This window comes from Tympanuchus pallidicinctus, unplaced genomic scaffold (genome assembly GCF_026119805.1).
Source record: "Tympanuchus pallidicinctus isolate F22 unplaced genomic scaffold, pur_lepc_1.0 scaffold13, whole genome shotgun sequence".
Taxonomy (NCBI): domain Eukaryota; kingdom Metazoa; phylum Chordata; class Aves; order Galliformes; family Phasianidae; genus Tympanuchus; species Tympanuchus pallidicinctus.
In genome coordinates, this window is record NW_026294648.1 from 8,450,731 (window position 1) to 8,463,169 (window position 12,439).

Here is a 12,439-nt window from a genome sequence, read left to right on the forward strand (position 1 = left end):
AAAGTAAAAATTAAAAGCATTTACCTTCAGGAGAACTCTCTCCAAGCCTCACAGCTCCAGAGGGGGTGTGCCCTTCCACCAATCTGCTTTTTCCACTGCATGATCCCATGCTTGCCAGAATGCAGGCAGCCCTCCTGGCAGTGAGGGAGAGCACTGCTGAGCAGAGCTTGACACCACACTGCAACAGGGACAGCCGGCAAGGGCTACTGCACTGCTGTAAGCGGCAGTACTGGGCTCAGAGCAAGGGCAACCTTCCAGGGATCTGGGAGATCCACTCTCCGTCCAGTTTGCCCAACACTTCTCAAAAACCAACATGGTCATCATGGTCTTCATGACACCTTTCTGTTCTGTCTGCTTCCCCAAAGCTACTCCCTTTCCCAACAAAACCCCCACATTCTCAATGCCGCAAGTCCTACAGTATCTAGAAATGAATTTTCATCACATGCTACCAGGTGCTATGACACTTCATAATTCTCAAGCTTCCTGTCCATACCCACTTTGCAGTACTGATCTTCGAAAGAACAAAGGTCACTATCTGCAAAATGCTTGAACAAGAATTTTTTCATTCATATGTACAACCAGATTCTTGTATTAAGAAATCTCTGCCTCGGGTCACGTCAGGCCTTCTATGGAAAATTCTCAATTCCTATTTTGTTGTTGATTGTATTCTTAGGTAACCAGAAACAAAATGGTTCTTTGGATCTTTAATAGAACTTGAGAGCATGTCACGATGGCATACGGTCACCTAGAAGCAGATTAAAGAAGAAACACTAGTCCTAGTCAGGTTCACAGGCAGAAACAAACTTCCTGCAGAAACTGACCCAATGAAGGCATTGCTGGAAAAGTCTTCCTTGGGGAAATTATAGGTTTCTTTCTGCCTACTACTTTAGGTAGCGTAAATAGCTTGGATCACATTTCCTTGCATATCTCCATAATTAACAAGGATGCCCCATTTCCCCAGCAAACAGTCACCGGTCTGTGATGTCACCGTCGTGCAGCACGGTCACCACGGTGACGTTTGTGACCATCCCAGCCCACTCCCCACGCCTCACACCACGGCTGCCATTGCGCTCCATCCTGCTGCTGGCAGGACGACCCTGGTTGGCCGGGGAGACCGCTGCGGACAGAAATTTCTGTCAGCGCAAACAGTTGATAGTTAAGATGGAGACATCTTCATCAGAAACTCCTGGAGTTTCTGTTCCAAATGCTGGCTCGGCAGACCCGGCTTCTTCTGTCCCGCAAAGACGGGGTAAAAGAACAGCTCGGGATGCTGCCTTAGGACCGACACGAGAAGAAGACACTTCTCAGGGTTCACAGGAGCAATCCTGTGCCAAAAGACAACGGCTTGATCTTTCCACCAAGGGCTCCTGCAAAGCCCATGACTCGGCCTGCTGCTTTCTAACAAAGCTCCGTAACATTGTGGACAGCGACTGCTTCCAGTCCATCTGGTGGGGCGACGATGAGAACACCATTGTGATTGAGGAAACCCTCTTCAAAACAGAAGTGCTGGGAAGGACAGGACCTCTACACAACCTCAGCATCGGCTGCATGAAAGCCTTCGTTCGCCAGCTCCACCTGCACGGCTTCTTCATTGTGGACAGCGATTTGCCCACAGCTGCCTCTCGGGCAAAATGCCCAGCAGGCGCAGCCGCGTCTGTTTGCAGTGAGGTACGCAGTCCCCCTGCCCATAGGACACCTCTCAGGACAGGTGCATTGGTGGCCGGTCCCACCTGAGGGGGCTGCAAGCTGGTGGTATTTGGGTTTCCAAACCCACTTTCCTGCTTTGACAATCCTAAAATTTCTGACTATTACTTAATGTAGCTTTGTCTTTTGCCATCTGGAAACGGTGGCAACTAACTCTTCTCCTCTGCATTTTGCAGTTGCTCTGCTACTACAACCCCAGTTTCAAGAAAGAGTACCCATGTCTGCAGAAATGGTTCAAGCGGAGCGCTGGCGTACGAAGGAGAGCATCAGCTGCATTCCCACCAGAGCTGGATTTCGAGGAGGGCCCCGTGAGCAGCCCTCCAAACAGACGGCGAGGCCCTGCAGCATCAGCGGGCAGTGAGCCCGCCGCTAGCAACAGCGGAGCTGGAGGCGACCGAGTTGGACACCAGCACAATTCATGCCATAGCAGATAGAGATCCTAGGTTCCAAGTGAACAGAGTAGATCAGTTCCAGAAATAAACATCCTAAATATTCTCCAGTTGCCTGTCCTGTTTCCGCATTTGACGGTGGCTCTTCCTGTGCCCAAGGGTGGGCGGTACTTCAGGGAGGTTTCATTTCTCTCACCTGGGCCCAGCAATGATGGGAGCACACGGCAGGAGCGGGAGGTACGGGCTGTGAGCTGGAGCTGCCTCAGGTACCCGATCCCCTTCCTCCTCTCTGCCTGTGCTCTCTGGGTGGATGCCACCGTGGCAGTGAGCCATTCAGCTTGTGGGGATCCCTGGTGGTCACGGAGGTGAATTCGGCTGTCCTGCAAGCAGCATGTGTCTGGCAGCAGCACTGCCCTTCTGCTCACCAACCCGAGCCATGCTGAGCTTCCTGCCAGGGAGCGGCTTCCAGCTGTGGGCAGCTTGCTGGTGCAAACGCTGATTGAATCCTGCTCCAACATCAGAGGTGAGCTCAGATGCCATGCAGGTGGGTGCTTCAGAAATATTCATACTGGCAGTAATCAGGGACAGCTCTGAGCTGCTTGTGTCAGACCTCCAAACGTTCAGAGGAGAAATCAGTCAAAAATACCCAGAGGAGCCCCAAAGGGTGTTCTATCAGAAATAAGCATACCCTTCTGTAAGGCGTGTTGGTTTGCTGGCCTTAGTGTGATGTCTTGTAGCCACTCGTTCTGTATTTGTTAGGGACCACCTGAGAAATTTCTTCTTCATCACAGTAGCTGCAAACAATCTAACTTCAAGAACGTATTTGGTTATGTGGCAAAGGGGCAGATGCACATGCTAAATGTGAGTTTTTGTGGTGTCACCCACACTTTCAACTTTCTCCTAAGTTATCTCCCAGATGGTTACAGGAAGGAAGTATCCGTTTGGAAAAGTTATGACATCTCTGTTTTCTCAGAGTCCAAGAGAGGGATTAGTGGTAGGGGCTCATTCTGTAGGTTCAGGTAGTTCCCTCTTCCACCTAATGCAGATGGAGAGTGAGACCGGTGCTCTCTTTGTAGGATGTGGGAGAGGCTCCATACAGAGCTGGACTAGGAAATGCATGTCTACATTATGATAAACCAGTGGCTCAGAATTTGGTTCACACTTCATTTAGGAACAAAAGTGGAAGAAATGTTACTTGCACGCTGGAAAGAGAAGAGACCTTGTTTCCAGGCAGGGGAAAGGAAGCCCAGGCAGATGAGCAGCTGCAGGCCTGGTAGGCTGGCAGCAGCCTTCACCTCACCAACAGACTGCAGATCCAGTATTGTGCCCTTAGGTATCCAGATGACAGCATCAAAATGGTTCCAAAACACCACTAAGGTCAACAAGTCCAGCATGTCCCCACGTGCCCACCAACCACGTCCCTCAGTGCTGCAGCCAAGCGGTTCTTGAACGCCTGTGGGGATGGTGACTCCCCCACCGCCCCAGGCAGCCTGTGCCACTGCCTCACCGCTCTCTCAGAGTGGAAGTTTTTCCTAATGCTCAACAGGAACCTCCCTTGGTGTACCTAAAGGCCATTACCTCTCCTTCTGTTCTACTGCCAGCTGGAAAAAGAGGCCAACACCCGCCTCAATACAACTTCCTTTCAGCTCATGGCAGAGCGATACAGTCTCACCTGAACCTCCTCTTCTCCAGACTGAACCATCCCGGCTCCCTCAAGGGGAATGTCAGTTGTCTGTTTTGCTCCAGCTCAGGAGAGCCAAAGGCCCCAGTCACCAGTGCTGCATTCTGTCAGACTCAGCAACAGGGCAGTGTTGACTGACCCAAGAGCTCCAGCCATAGCAGAGGATGCACAGCAGTGCCTTGCAGTGCCGTCTGATAATGGAACATGAGGTTTGAGGATAAGAAATCTGAGTATGCAAACATACTCATGGATTCACTGAAGCATAGAATGACCTCGGCTGAAAAGGACCACACTGATCACCTAGTTTCAATGCATTTCTGTGTGCAGGGTCGCCAACCCCCAGACCAGGCTGCCCAGAGCCACATCCAGCCTGGCCTTGAAAGCCTGCAGGGATGGGGCATCCACAGCCTCCTTGTGCAACCTGTTCCTCTGTGTGAAAAACTTCCTCCTAATATCCAAACTAAACCTCCTCTGTCTCACTTTAAAACCATTCCCCCTGGTCCTATCACTATCCACCCTTGTAAACAGACATTCCCTCTAGTTTATACGCTCCCTTCAAGTATTGGAAGGACACAATGAGGTCTCCTCAAAGCCTTCTCTTCTCCAAGCTAAACAAGCCCAGTTCCCTCAACCTCTCTTCACAGCAGAGGTGCTCCAGCCCCAAATTAAACCCCTGTATGCCAAGAGGAAGATGGCAAGAGCTTTTGACACCGGAACCAGGAAGCAGCAAGTGCCCTGGGTATTTTCAGATAAGCATTGCTCAGTCAGTGGCTCAGATTAGAGAAATGAGAGATCTTTAGTAGAATTTGAGAGCATCTCACGATGGCATATGGTCACCTAGAAGCAGATTAAAGAAGAAACACAAGTCCTAGTCAGGTTCACAGGCAGAAACAAACTTCCTGCAGAAATGGACCCAATGAAGGCATTGCTGGGAAAGTCTTCCTTGGGGAAATTATAGGTTTCTTTCTGCCTACTACTTTAGGTAGCGTAAATAGCTTGGATCACATTTCCTTGCATATCTCCATAATTAACAAGGATGCCCCATTTCCCCAGCAAACAGTCACCGGTCTGTGATGTCACCGTCGTGCAGCACGGTCACCACGGTGACGTTTGTGACCATCCCAGCCCACTCCCCACGCCTCACACCACGGCTGCCATTGCGCTCCATCCTGCTGCTGGCAGGACGACCCTGGTTGGCCGGGGAGACCGCTGCGGACAGAAATTTCTGTCAGCGCAAACAGTTGATAGTTAAGATGGAGACATCTTCATCAGAAACTCCTGGAGTTTCTGTTCCAAATGCTGGCTCGGCAGACCCGGCTTCTTCTGTCCCGCAAAGACGGGGTAAAAGAACAGCTCGGGATGCTGCCTTAGGACCGACACGAGAAGAAGACACTTCTCAGGGTTCACAGGAGCAATCCTGTGCCAAAAGACAACGGCTTGATCTTTCCACCAAGGGCTCCTGCAAAGCCCATGACTCGGCCTGCTGCTTTCTAACAAAGCTCCGTAACATTGTGGACAGCGACTGCTTCCAGTCCATCTGGTGGGGCGACGATGAGAACACCATTGTGATTGAGGAAACCCTCTTCAAAACAGAAGTGCTGGGAAGGACAGGACCTCTACACAACCTCAGCATCGGCTGCATGAAAGCCTTCGTTCGCCAGCTCCACCTGCACGGCTTCTTCATTGTGGACAGCGATTTGCCCACAGCTGCCTCTCGGGCAAAATGCCCAGCAGGCGCAGCCGCGTCTGTTTGCAGTGAGGTACGCAGTCCCCCTGCCCATAGGACACCTCTCAGGACAGGTGCATTGGTGGCCGGTCCCACCTGAGGGGGCTGCAAGCTGGTGGTATTTGGGTTTCCAAACCCACTTTCCTGCTTTGACAATCCTAAAATTTCTGACTATTACTTAATGTAGCTTTGTCTTTTGCCATCTGGAAACGGTGGCATCTAACTCTTCTCCTCTGCATTTTGCAGTTGCTCTGCTACTACAACCCCAGTTTCAAGAAAGAGTACCCATGTCTGCAGAAATGGTTCAAGCGGAGCGCTGGCGTACGAAGGAGAGCATCAGCTGCATTCCCACCAGAGCTGGATTTCGAGGAGGGCCCCGTGAGCAGCCCTCCAAACAGACGGCGAGGCCCTGCAGCATCAGCGGGCAGTGAGCCCGCCGCTAGCAACAGCGGAGCTGGAAGCGACCGAGTTGGACACCAGCACAATTCATGCCATAGCAGATAGAGATCCTAGGTTCCAAGTGAACAGAGTAGATCAGTTCCAGAAATAAACATCCTAAATATTCTCCAGTTGCCTGTCCTGTTTCCGCATTTGACGGTGGCTCTTCCTGTGCCCAAGGGTGGGCGGTACTTCAGGGAGGTTTCATTTCTCTCACCTGGGCCCAGCAATGATGGGAGCACACGGCAGGAGCGGGGAGGTACGGGCTGTGAGCTGGAGCTGCCTCAGGTACCCGATCCCCTTCCTCCTCTCTGCCTGTGCTCTCTGGGTGGATGCCACCGTGGCAGTGAGCCATTCAGCTTGTGGGGATCCCTGGTGGTCACGGAGGTGAATTCGGCTGTCCTGCAAGCAGCATGTGTCTGGCAGCAGCACTGCCCTTCTGCTCACCAACCCGAGCCATGCTGAGCTTCCTGCCAGGGAGCGGCTTCCAGCTGTGGGCAGCTTGCTGGTGCAAACGCTGATTGAATCCTGCTCCAACATCAGAGGTGAGCTCAGATGCCACGCAGGTGGGTGCTTCAGAAATATTCATACTGGCAGTAATCAGGGACAGCTCTCTGAGCTGCTTGTATCAGACCTCCAAACGTTCAGAGGAGAAATCAGTCAAAAATACCCAGAGGAGCCCCAAAGGGTGTTCTATCGGAAATAAGCATACCCTTCTGTAAGGCGTGTTGGTTTGCTGGCCTTAGTGTGATGTCTTGTAGCCACTCGTTCTGTATTTGTTAGGGACCACCTGAGAAATTTCTTCTTCATCACAGTAGCTGCAAACAATCTAACTTCAAGAACGTATTTGGTTATGTGGCAAAGGGGCAGATGCACATGCTAAATGTGAGTTTTTGTGGTGTCACCCACACTTTCAACTTTCTCCTAAGTTATCTCCCAGATGGTTACAGGAAGGAAGTATCTGTTTGGAAAAGTTATGACATCTCTGTTTTCTCAGAGTCCAAGAGAGGGATTAGTGGTAGGGGCTCATTCTGTAGGTGCAGGTAGTTCCCTCTTCCACCTAATGCAGATGGAGAGTGAGACCGGTGCTCTCTTTGTAGGATGTGGGAGAGGCTCCATACAGAGCTGGACTAGGAAATGCATGTCTACATTATGATAAACCAGTGGCTCAGAATTTGGTTCACACTTCATTTAGGAACAAAAGTGGAAGAAATGTTACTTGCACGCTGGAAAGAGAAGAGACCTTGTTTCCAGGCAGGGGAAAGGAAGCCCAGGCAGATGAGCAGCTGCAGGCCTGGTAGGCTGGCAGCAGCCTTCACCTCACCAACAGACTGCAGATCCAGTATTGTGCCCTTGGGTAACCACATGACAGCATCAAAATGGTTCCAAAACACCACTAAGGTCAACAAGTCCAGCATGTCCCCACGTGCCCACCAACCACGTCCCTCAGTGCTGCAGCCAAGCGGTTCTTGAACGCCTGTGGGGATGGTGACTCCCCCACCGCCCCAGGCAGCCTGTGCCACTGCCTCACCGCTCTCTCAGAGTGGAAGTTTTTCCTAATGCTCAACAGGAACCTCCCTTGGTGTACCTAAAGGCCATTACCTCTCATTCTGTTCTACTGCCAGCTGGAAAAAGAGGCCAACACCCGCCTCAATACAACTTCCTTTCAGCTCATGGCAGAGCGATACAGTCTCACCTGAACCTCCTCTTCTCCAGACTGAACCATCCCGGCTCCCTCAAGGGGAATGTCAGTTGTCTGTTTTGCTCCAGCTCAGGAGAGCCAAAGGCCCCAGTCACCAGTGCTGCATTCTGTCAGACTCAGCAACAGGGCAGTGTTGACTGACCCAAGAGCTCCAGCCATAGCAGAGGATGCACAGCAGTGCCTTGCAGTGCCGTCTGATAATGGAACATGAGGTTTGAGGATAAGAAATCTGAGTATGCAAACATACTCATGGATTCACTGAAGCATAGAATGACCTCGGCTGAAAAGGACCACACTGATCACCTAGTTTCAATGCATTTCTGTGTGCAGGGTCGCCAACCCCCAGACCAGGCTGCCCAGAGCCACATCCAGCCTGGCCTTGAAAGCCTGCAGGGATGGGGCATCCACAGCCTCCTTGTGCAACCTGTTCCTCTGTGTGAAAAACTTCCTCCTAATATCCAAACTAAACCTCCTCTGTCTCACTTTAAAACCATTCCCCCTGGTCCTATCACTATCCACCCTTGTAAACAGACATTCCCTCTAGTTTATACGCTCCCTTCAAGTATTGGAAGGACACAATGAGGTCTCCTCAAAGCCTTCTCTTCTCCAAGCTAAACAAGCCCAGTTCCCTCAACCTCTCTTCACAGCAGAGGTGCTCCAGCCCCAAATTAAACCCCTGTATGCCAAGAGGAAGATGGCAAGAGCTTTTGACACCGGAACCAGGAAGCAGCAAGTGCCCTGGGTATTTTCAGATAAGCATTGCTCAGTCAGTGGCTCAGATTAGAGAAATGAGAGATCTTTAGTAGAATTTGAGAGCATCTCACGATGGCATATGGTCACCTAGAAGCAGATTAAAGAAGAAACACAAGTCCTAGTCAGGTTCACAGGCAGAAACAAACTTCCTGCAGAAATGGACCCAATGAAGGCATTGCTGGGAAAGTCTTCCTTGGGGAAATTATAGGTTTCTTTCTGCCTACTACTTTAGGTAGCGTAAATAGCTTGGATCACATTTCCTTGCATATCTCCATAATTAACAAGGATGCCCCATTTCCCCAGCAAACAGTCACCGGTCTGTGATGTCACCGTCGTGCAGCACGGTCACCACGGTGACGTTTGTGACCATCCCAGCCCACTCCCCACGCCTCACACCACGGCTGCCATTGCGCTCCATCCTGCTGCTGGCAGGACGACCCTGGTTGGCCGGGGAGACCGCTGCGGACAGAAATTTCTGTCAGCGCAAACAGTTGATAGTTAAGATGGAGACATCTTCATCAGAAACTCCTGGAGTTTCTGTTCCAAATGCTGGCTCGGCAGACCCGGCTTCTTCTGTCCCGCAAAGACGGGGTAAAAGAACAGCTCGGGATGCTGCCTTAGGACCGACACGAGAAGAAGACACTTCTCAGGGTTCACAGGAGCAATCCTGTGCCAAAAGACAACGGCTTGATCTTTCCACCAAGGGCTCCTGCAAAGCCCATGACTCGGCCTGCTGCTTTCTAACAAAGCTCCGTAACATTGTGGACAGCGACTGCTTCCAGTCCATCTGGTGGGGCGACGATGAGAACACCATTGTGATTGAGGAAACCCTCTTCAAAACAGAAGTGCTGGGAAGGACAGGACCTCTACACAACCTCAGCATCGGCTGCATGAAAGCCTTCGTTCGCCAGCTCCACCTGCACGGCTTCTTCATTGTGGACAGCGATTTGCCCACAGCTGCCTCTCGGGCAAAATGCCCAGCAGGCGCAGCCGCGTCTGTTTGCAGTGAGGTACGCAGTCCCCCTGCCCATAGGACACCTCTAAGGACAGGTGCATTGGTGGCCGGTCCCACCTGAGGGGGTTGCAAGCTGGTGGTATTTGGGTTTCCAAACCCGCTTTCCTGCTTTGACAATCCTAAAATTTCTGACTATTACTTAATGTAGCTTTGTCTTTTGCCATCTGGAAACGGTGGCATCTAACTCTTCTCCTCTGCATTTTGCAGTTGCTCTGCTACTACAACCCCAGTTTCAAGAAAGAGTACCCATGTCTGCAGAAATGGTTCAAGCGGAGCGCTGGCGTACGAAGGAGAGCATCAGCTGCATTCCCACCAGAGCTGGATTTCGAGGAGGGCCCCGTGAGCAGCCCTCCAAACAGACGGCGAGGCCCTGCAGCATCAGCGGGCAGTGAGCCCGCCGCTAGCAACAGCGGAGCTGGAGGCGACCGAGTTGGACACCAGCACAATTCATGCCATAGCAGATAGAGATCCTAGGTTCCAAGTGAACAGAGTAGATTAGTTCCAGAAATAAACATCCTAAATATTCTCCAGGTGCCTGTCCTGTTTCCGCATTTGACGGTGGCTCTTCCTGTGCCCAAGGGTGGGCGGTACTTCAGGGAGGTTTCATTTCTCTCACCTGGGCCCAGCAATGATGGGAGCACACGGCAGGAGCGGGGAGGTACGGGCTGTGAGCTGGAGCTGCCTCAGGTACCCGATCCCCTTCCTCCTCTCTGCCTGTGCTCTCTGGGTGGATGCCACCGTGGCAGTGAGCCATTCAGCTTGTGGGGATCCCTGGTGGTCACGGAGGTGAATTCGGCTGTCCTGCAAGCAGCATGTGTCTGGCAGCAGCACTGCCCTTCTGCTCACCAACCCGAGCCATGCTGAGCTTCCTGCCAGGGAGCGGCTTCCAGCTGTGGGCAGCTTGCTGGTGCAAACGCTGATTGAATCCTGCTCCAACATCAGAGGTGAGCTCAGATGCCACGCAGGTGGGTGCTTCAGAAATATTCATACTGGCAGTAATCAGGGACAGCTCTCTGAGCTGCTTGTGTCAGACCTCCAAACGTTCAGAGGAGAAATCAGTCAAAAATACCCAGAGGAGCCACGGAGATAATAATTTGTCAAGCAGATGAGCAGTTGCTAGTCCTAAGCCTCGGAGCAACCTCTATGTGATCAACAGACTGCAAATCTTCCATAAATCAAGACTTGGTTGGTTTTGGGACTCAGACTCCTAGTCTGCCTGCTCTTCAGTTGAGAGCAGGCTGCCTGACGATGTTCCTTGCTCATTTCTGATGACAACAGGAATTTTGTGCAATATACCAGAAACAAATTTTTGGTTGTGTTCCCATCATCAACTATTCTGTAACTAATAACACCATTTCTAAAACACTGGAAGACACTGGCCAGGTGATGGATAGTTCTTCTTCTGAAGCCACCTTCTTATAAAGACTGATCAAGGTACTTACAGCTCCCAAATTTCAGTGGGCAAGCGTGCACATCCATTGGGAAGTCCTCCAGGTGCATGGGGCACTCTGCATGAATGGTTAGCCTACAAGACAGAACACAAGGCATGATCAGAAATACCAGGCTGCAGTAGATCCCACCTGGCCCTTCTGCCATGACATCTTTACGCTGCATCCATCAAAGGCAACAAAGGCCTCGATGTGGTCACTAACCTAAGGGTCTCTGGGCAGAAGGCCATCAGCTGCTGAGAGCAGCAGGCACACCAAGCTGGCCACATTTCACATTTTGAACTCAGCCCTACTGACTGAGTTTATCTACTCAGTGCAATCAGAAAATCTGCCAAAGCCCAGGACTTTTGTTTGCTTATGAACTGTGCACAAGGAGCTCATTAATGTCTGGTGCCAGGGGATATCTTATGGACCATGCTGGGAAACAGAGGGAAAGTGCTTCCCAGGGACAACTAACATGGCTTTTTCTTCCCAGTGGCCTGGAAGAAGCTGAGAGCTCAGATTATTCAGTGAAGCCACAGTGTGCTTCAGGTACACCGAACAAAATCAAAGCCACATGCACTTGGGGCACCAGAGCTCATGTCCCCAGACAGTGGTGGTGGCACTGCAGAAGATGCACACAGCAGATGCAGAATCATGCATCCTGGGGCTGTTGTGAGACTGCAGGACAACTTGTGCTCTTTAGGCATCCATCTTATCCCAGCAGGATGCCCTGTCAGGAAACAGCCTCACAAGCGTGGTGCCGCCATCATCACAGCACGCTGCAGAACACGGGGCCAGGCATGAAAGGATCCATTATAAAGGGCTCTAAAAAAGGAAGCTCCAAACTCTTCCTTCTTGAAGTATTAAAAAGCCTGCAGACTAGGAGGGAGAGCCAGAACAGATGATTTCCCAGGAGACTTCTAATACCATCTTCTTTGGTGGTACATTTTGGTCTAAAAAAGACCCACTTCTGATGGCTCAGAAAAAGCAGCCTCTTACAGAAGCAAGAGAAGAATTCAAAGGACAAATGCACAGCCTGAAGGGTAAAGGTTGCCTGTGGAAAACTCAGGTCAAGAGGCACAATGGAAATATTCCAGCAAGACATATTCCTTTAGCTGCAAAATGGTCTTCTAAGAAAAAGAAAATGCTGGGGTTACCTTCCACACAAAATGTTGAGGCTAGAACCCTAGAAAAAATAAGGGGTGCAGATTTTGCCTGCAAGAAATAAAGACAAAGAAAGAAGAAAAAAAAACTTTTTTTAAAAGACAGAAAAAGAAAGGGAAAGTAAAGAGCAGTTGTTTTCATCGATGATTCTAGAAAAAAAAAAAATTAGGATTATTTTCTAAAGTTGGCATTGAAGTATTTTGTTGGACAGAAGCAAACACTTCCCAGAACTCTGGGCACCTTTGTGGGGAAACCAAGCAGAGGGAAAGTGGTCTGGGGCCGGTGGGGCTCCAGGACTACTCAGTGAGGACAGAGGCTGTGGTGATGATGACTGCACGTGGCAGATGACAGGCAGGAGTGAGCTCTGTGCCACTTCTGTGTGCTTCACTTTGGCTGTTGTACCATGGAAACACCCTGACAGCTATGAAGTTTGCTCT

The 12,439-nt window shown here is 50.8% G+C and overlaps 2 protein-coding genes across 10 annotated transcripts in view; one reads left to right on the plus strand and one right to left on the minus strand.

The window, feature by feature from the left end:
* Nucleotides 1-12,439, minus strand: part of GABRA3 (gamma-aminobutyric acid type A receptor subunit alpha3) — an 83,372-nt gene that overhangs the window by 12,390 nt on the left and 58,543 nt on the right. For all 8 annotated transcript variants that reach the window (XM_052672908.1, XM_052672914.1, XM_052672907.1 and 5 more), the window contains exon 6: nucleotides 10,851-10,933. In XM_052672908.1, the coding sequence (XP_052528868.1) occupies nucleotides 10,851-10,933 (83 nt within the window). The remainder of the gene's footprint in view (nucleotides 1-10,850; nucleotides 10,934-12,439) is intronic.
* Nucleotides 1,059-9,594, plus strand: LOC128075824 (heat shock transcription factor, Y-linked-like). 2 transcript variants are annotated; one of them, XM_052672917.1, is made up of 2 exons: nucleotides 1,059-1,708; nucleotides 9,444-9,594. In XM_052672917.1, exons 1-2 carry the CDS (start codon nucleotides 1,162-1,164, stop codon nucleotides 9,467-9,469), a joined length of 573 nt encoding a protein of 190 aa, XP_052528877.1. In that variant the 5' UTR covers nucleotides 1,059-1,161; the 3' UTR covers nucleotides 9,470-9,594. The 2 variants fall into 2 exon arrangements, with proteins under 2 accessions (XP_052528877.1, XP_052528876.1); XM_052672916.1 differs by lacking the exon at nucleotides 1,059-1,708 and adding an exon at nucleotides 4,925-5,574.

Excerpts from the sequence above, each read along its gene's own strand:
- LOC128075824 (XM_052672917.1), top strand. The coding sequence starts at position 1,162 with ATGGAGACATCTTCATCAGAAACTCCTGGAGTTTCTGTTCCAAATGCT. Across the intron at positions 1,709-9,443 it reads TAGGACACCTCTCAGGACAG|GTGCATTGGTGGCCGGTCCC; the intron begins GTGCATTGGTGG and ends CTCTAAGGACAG.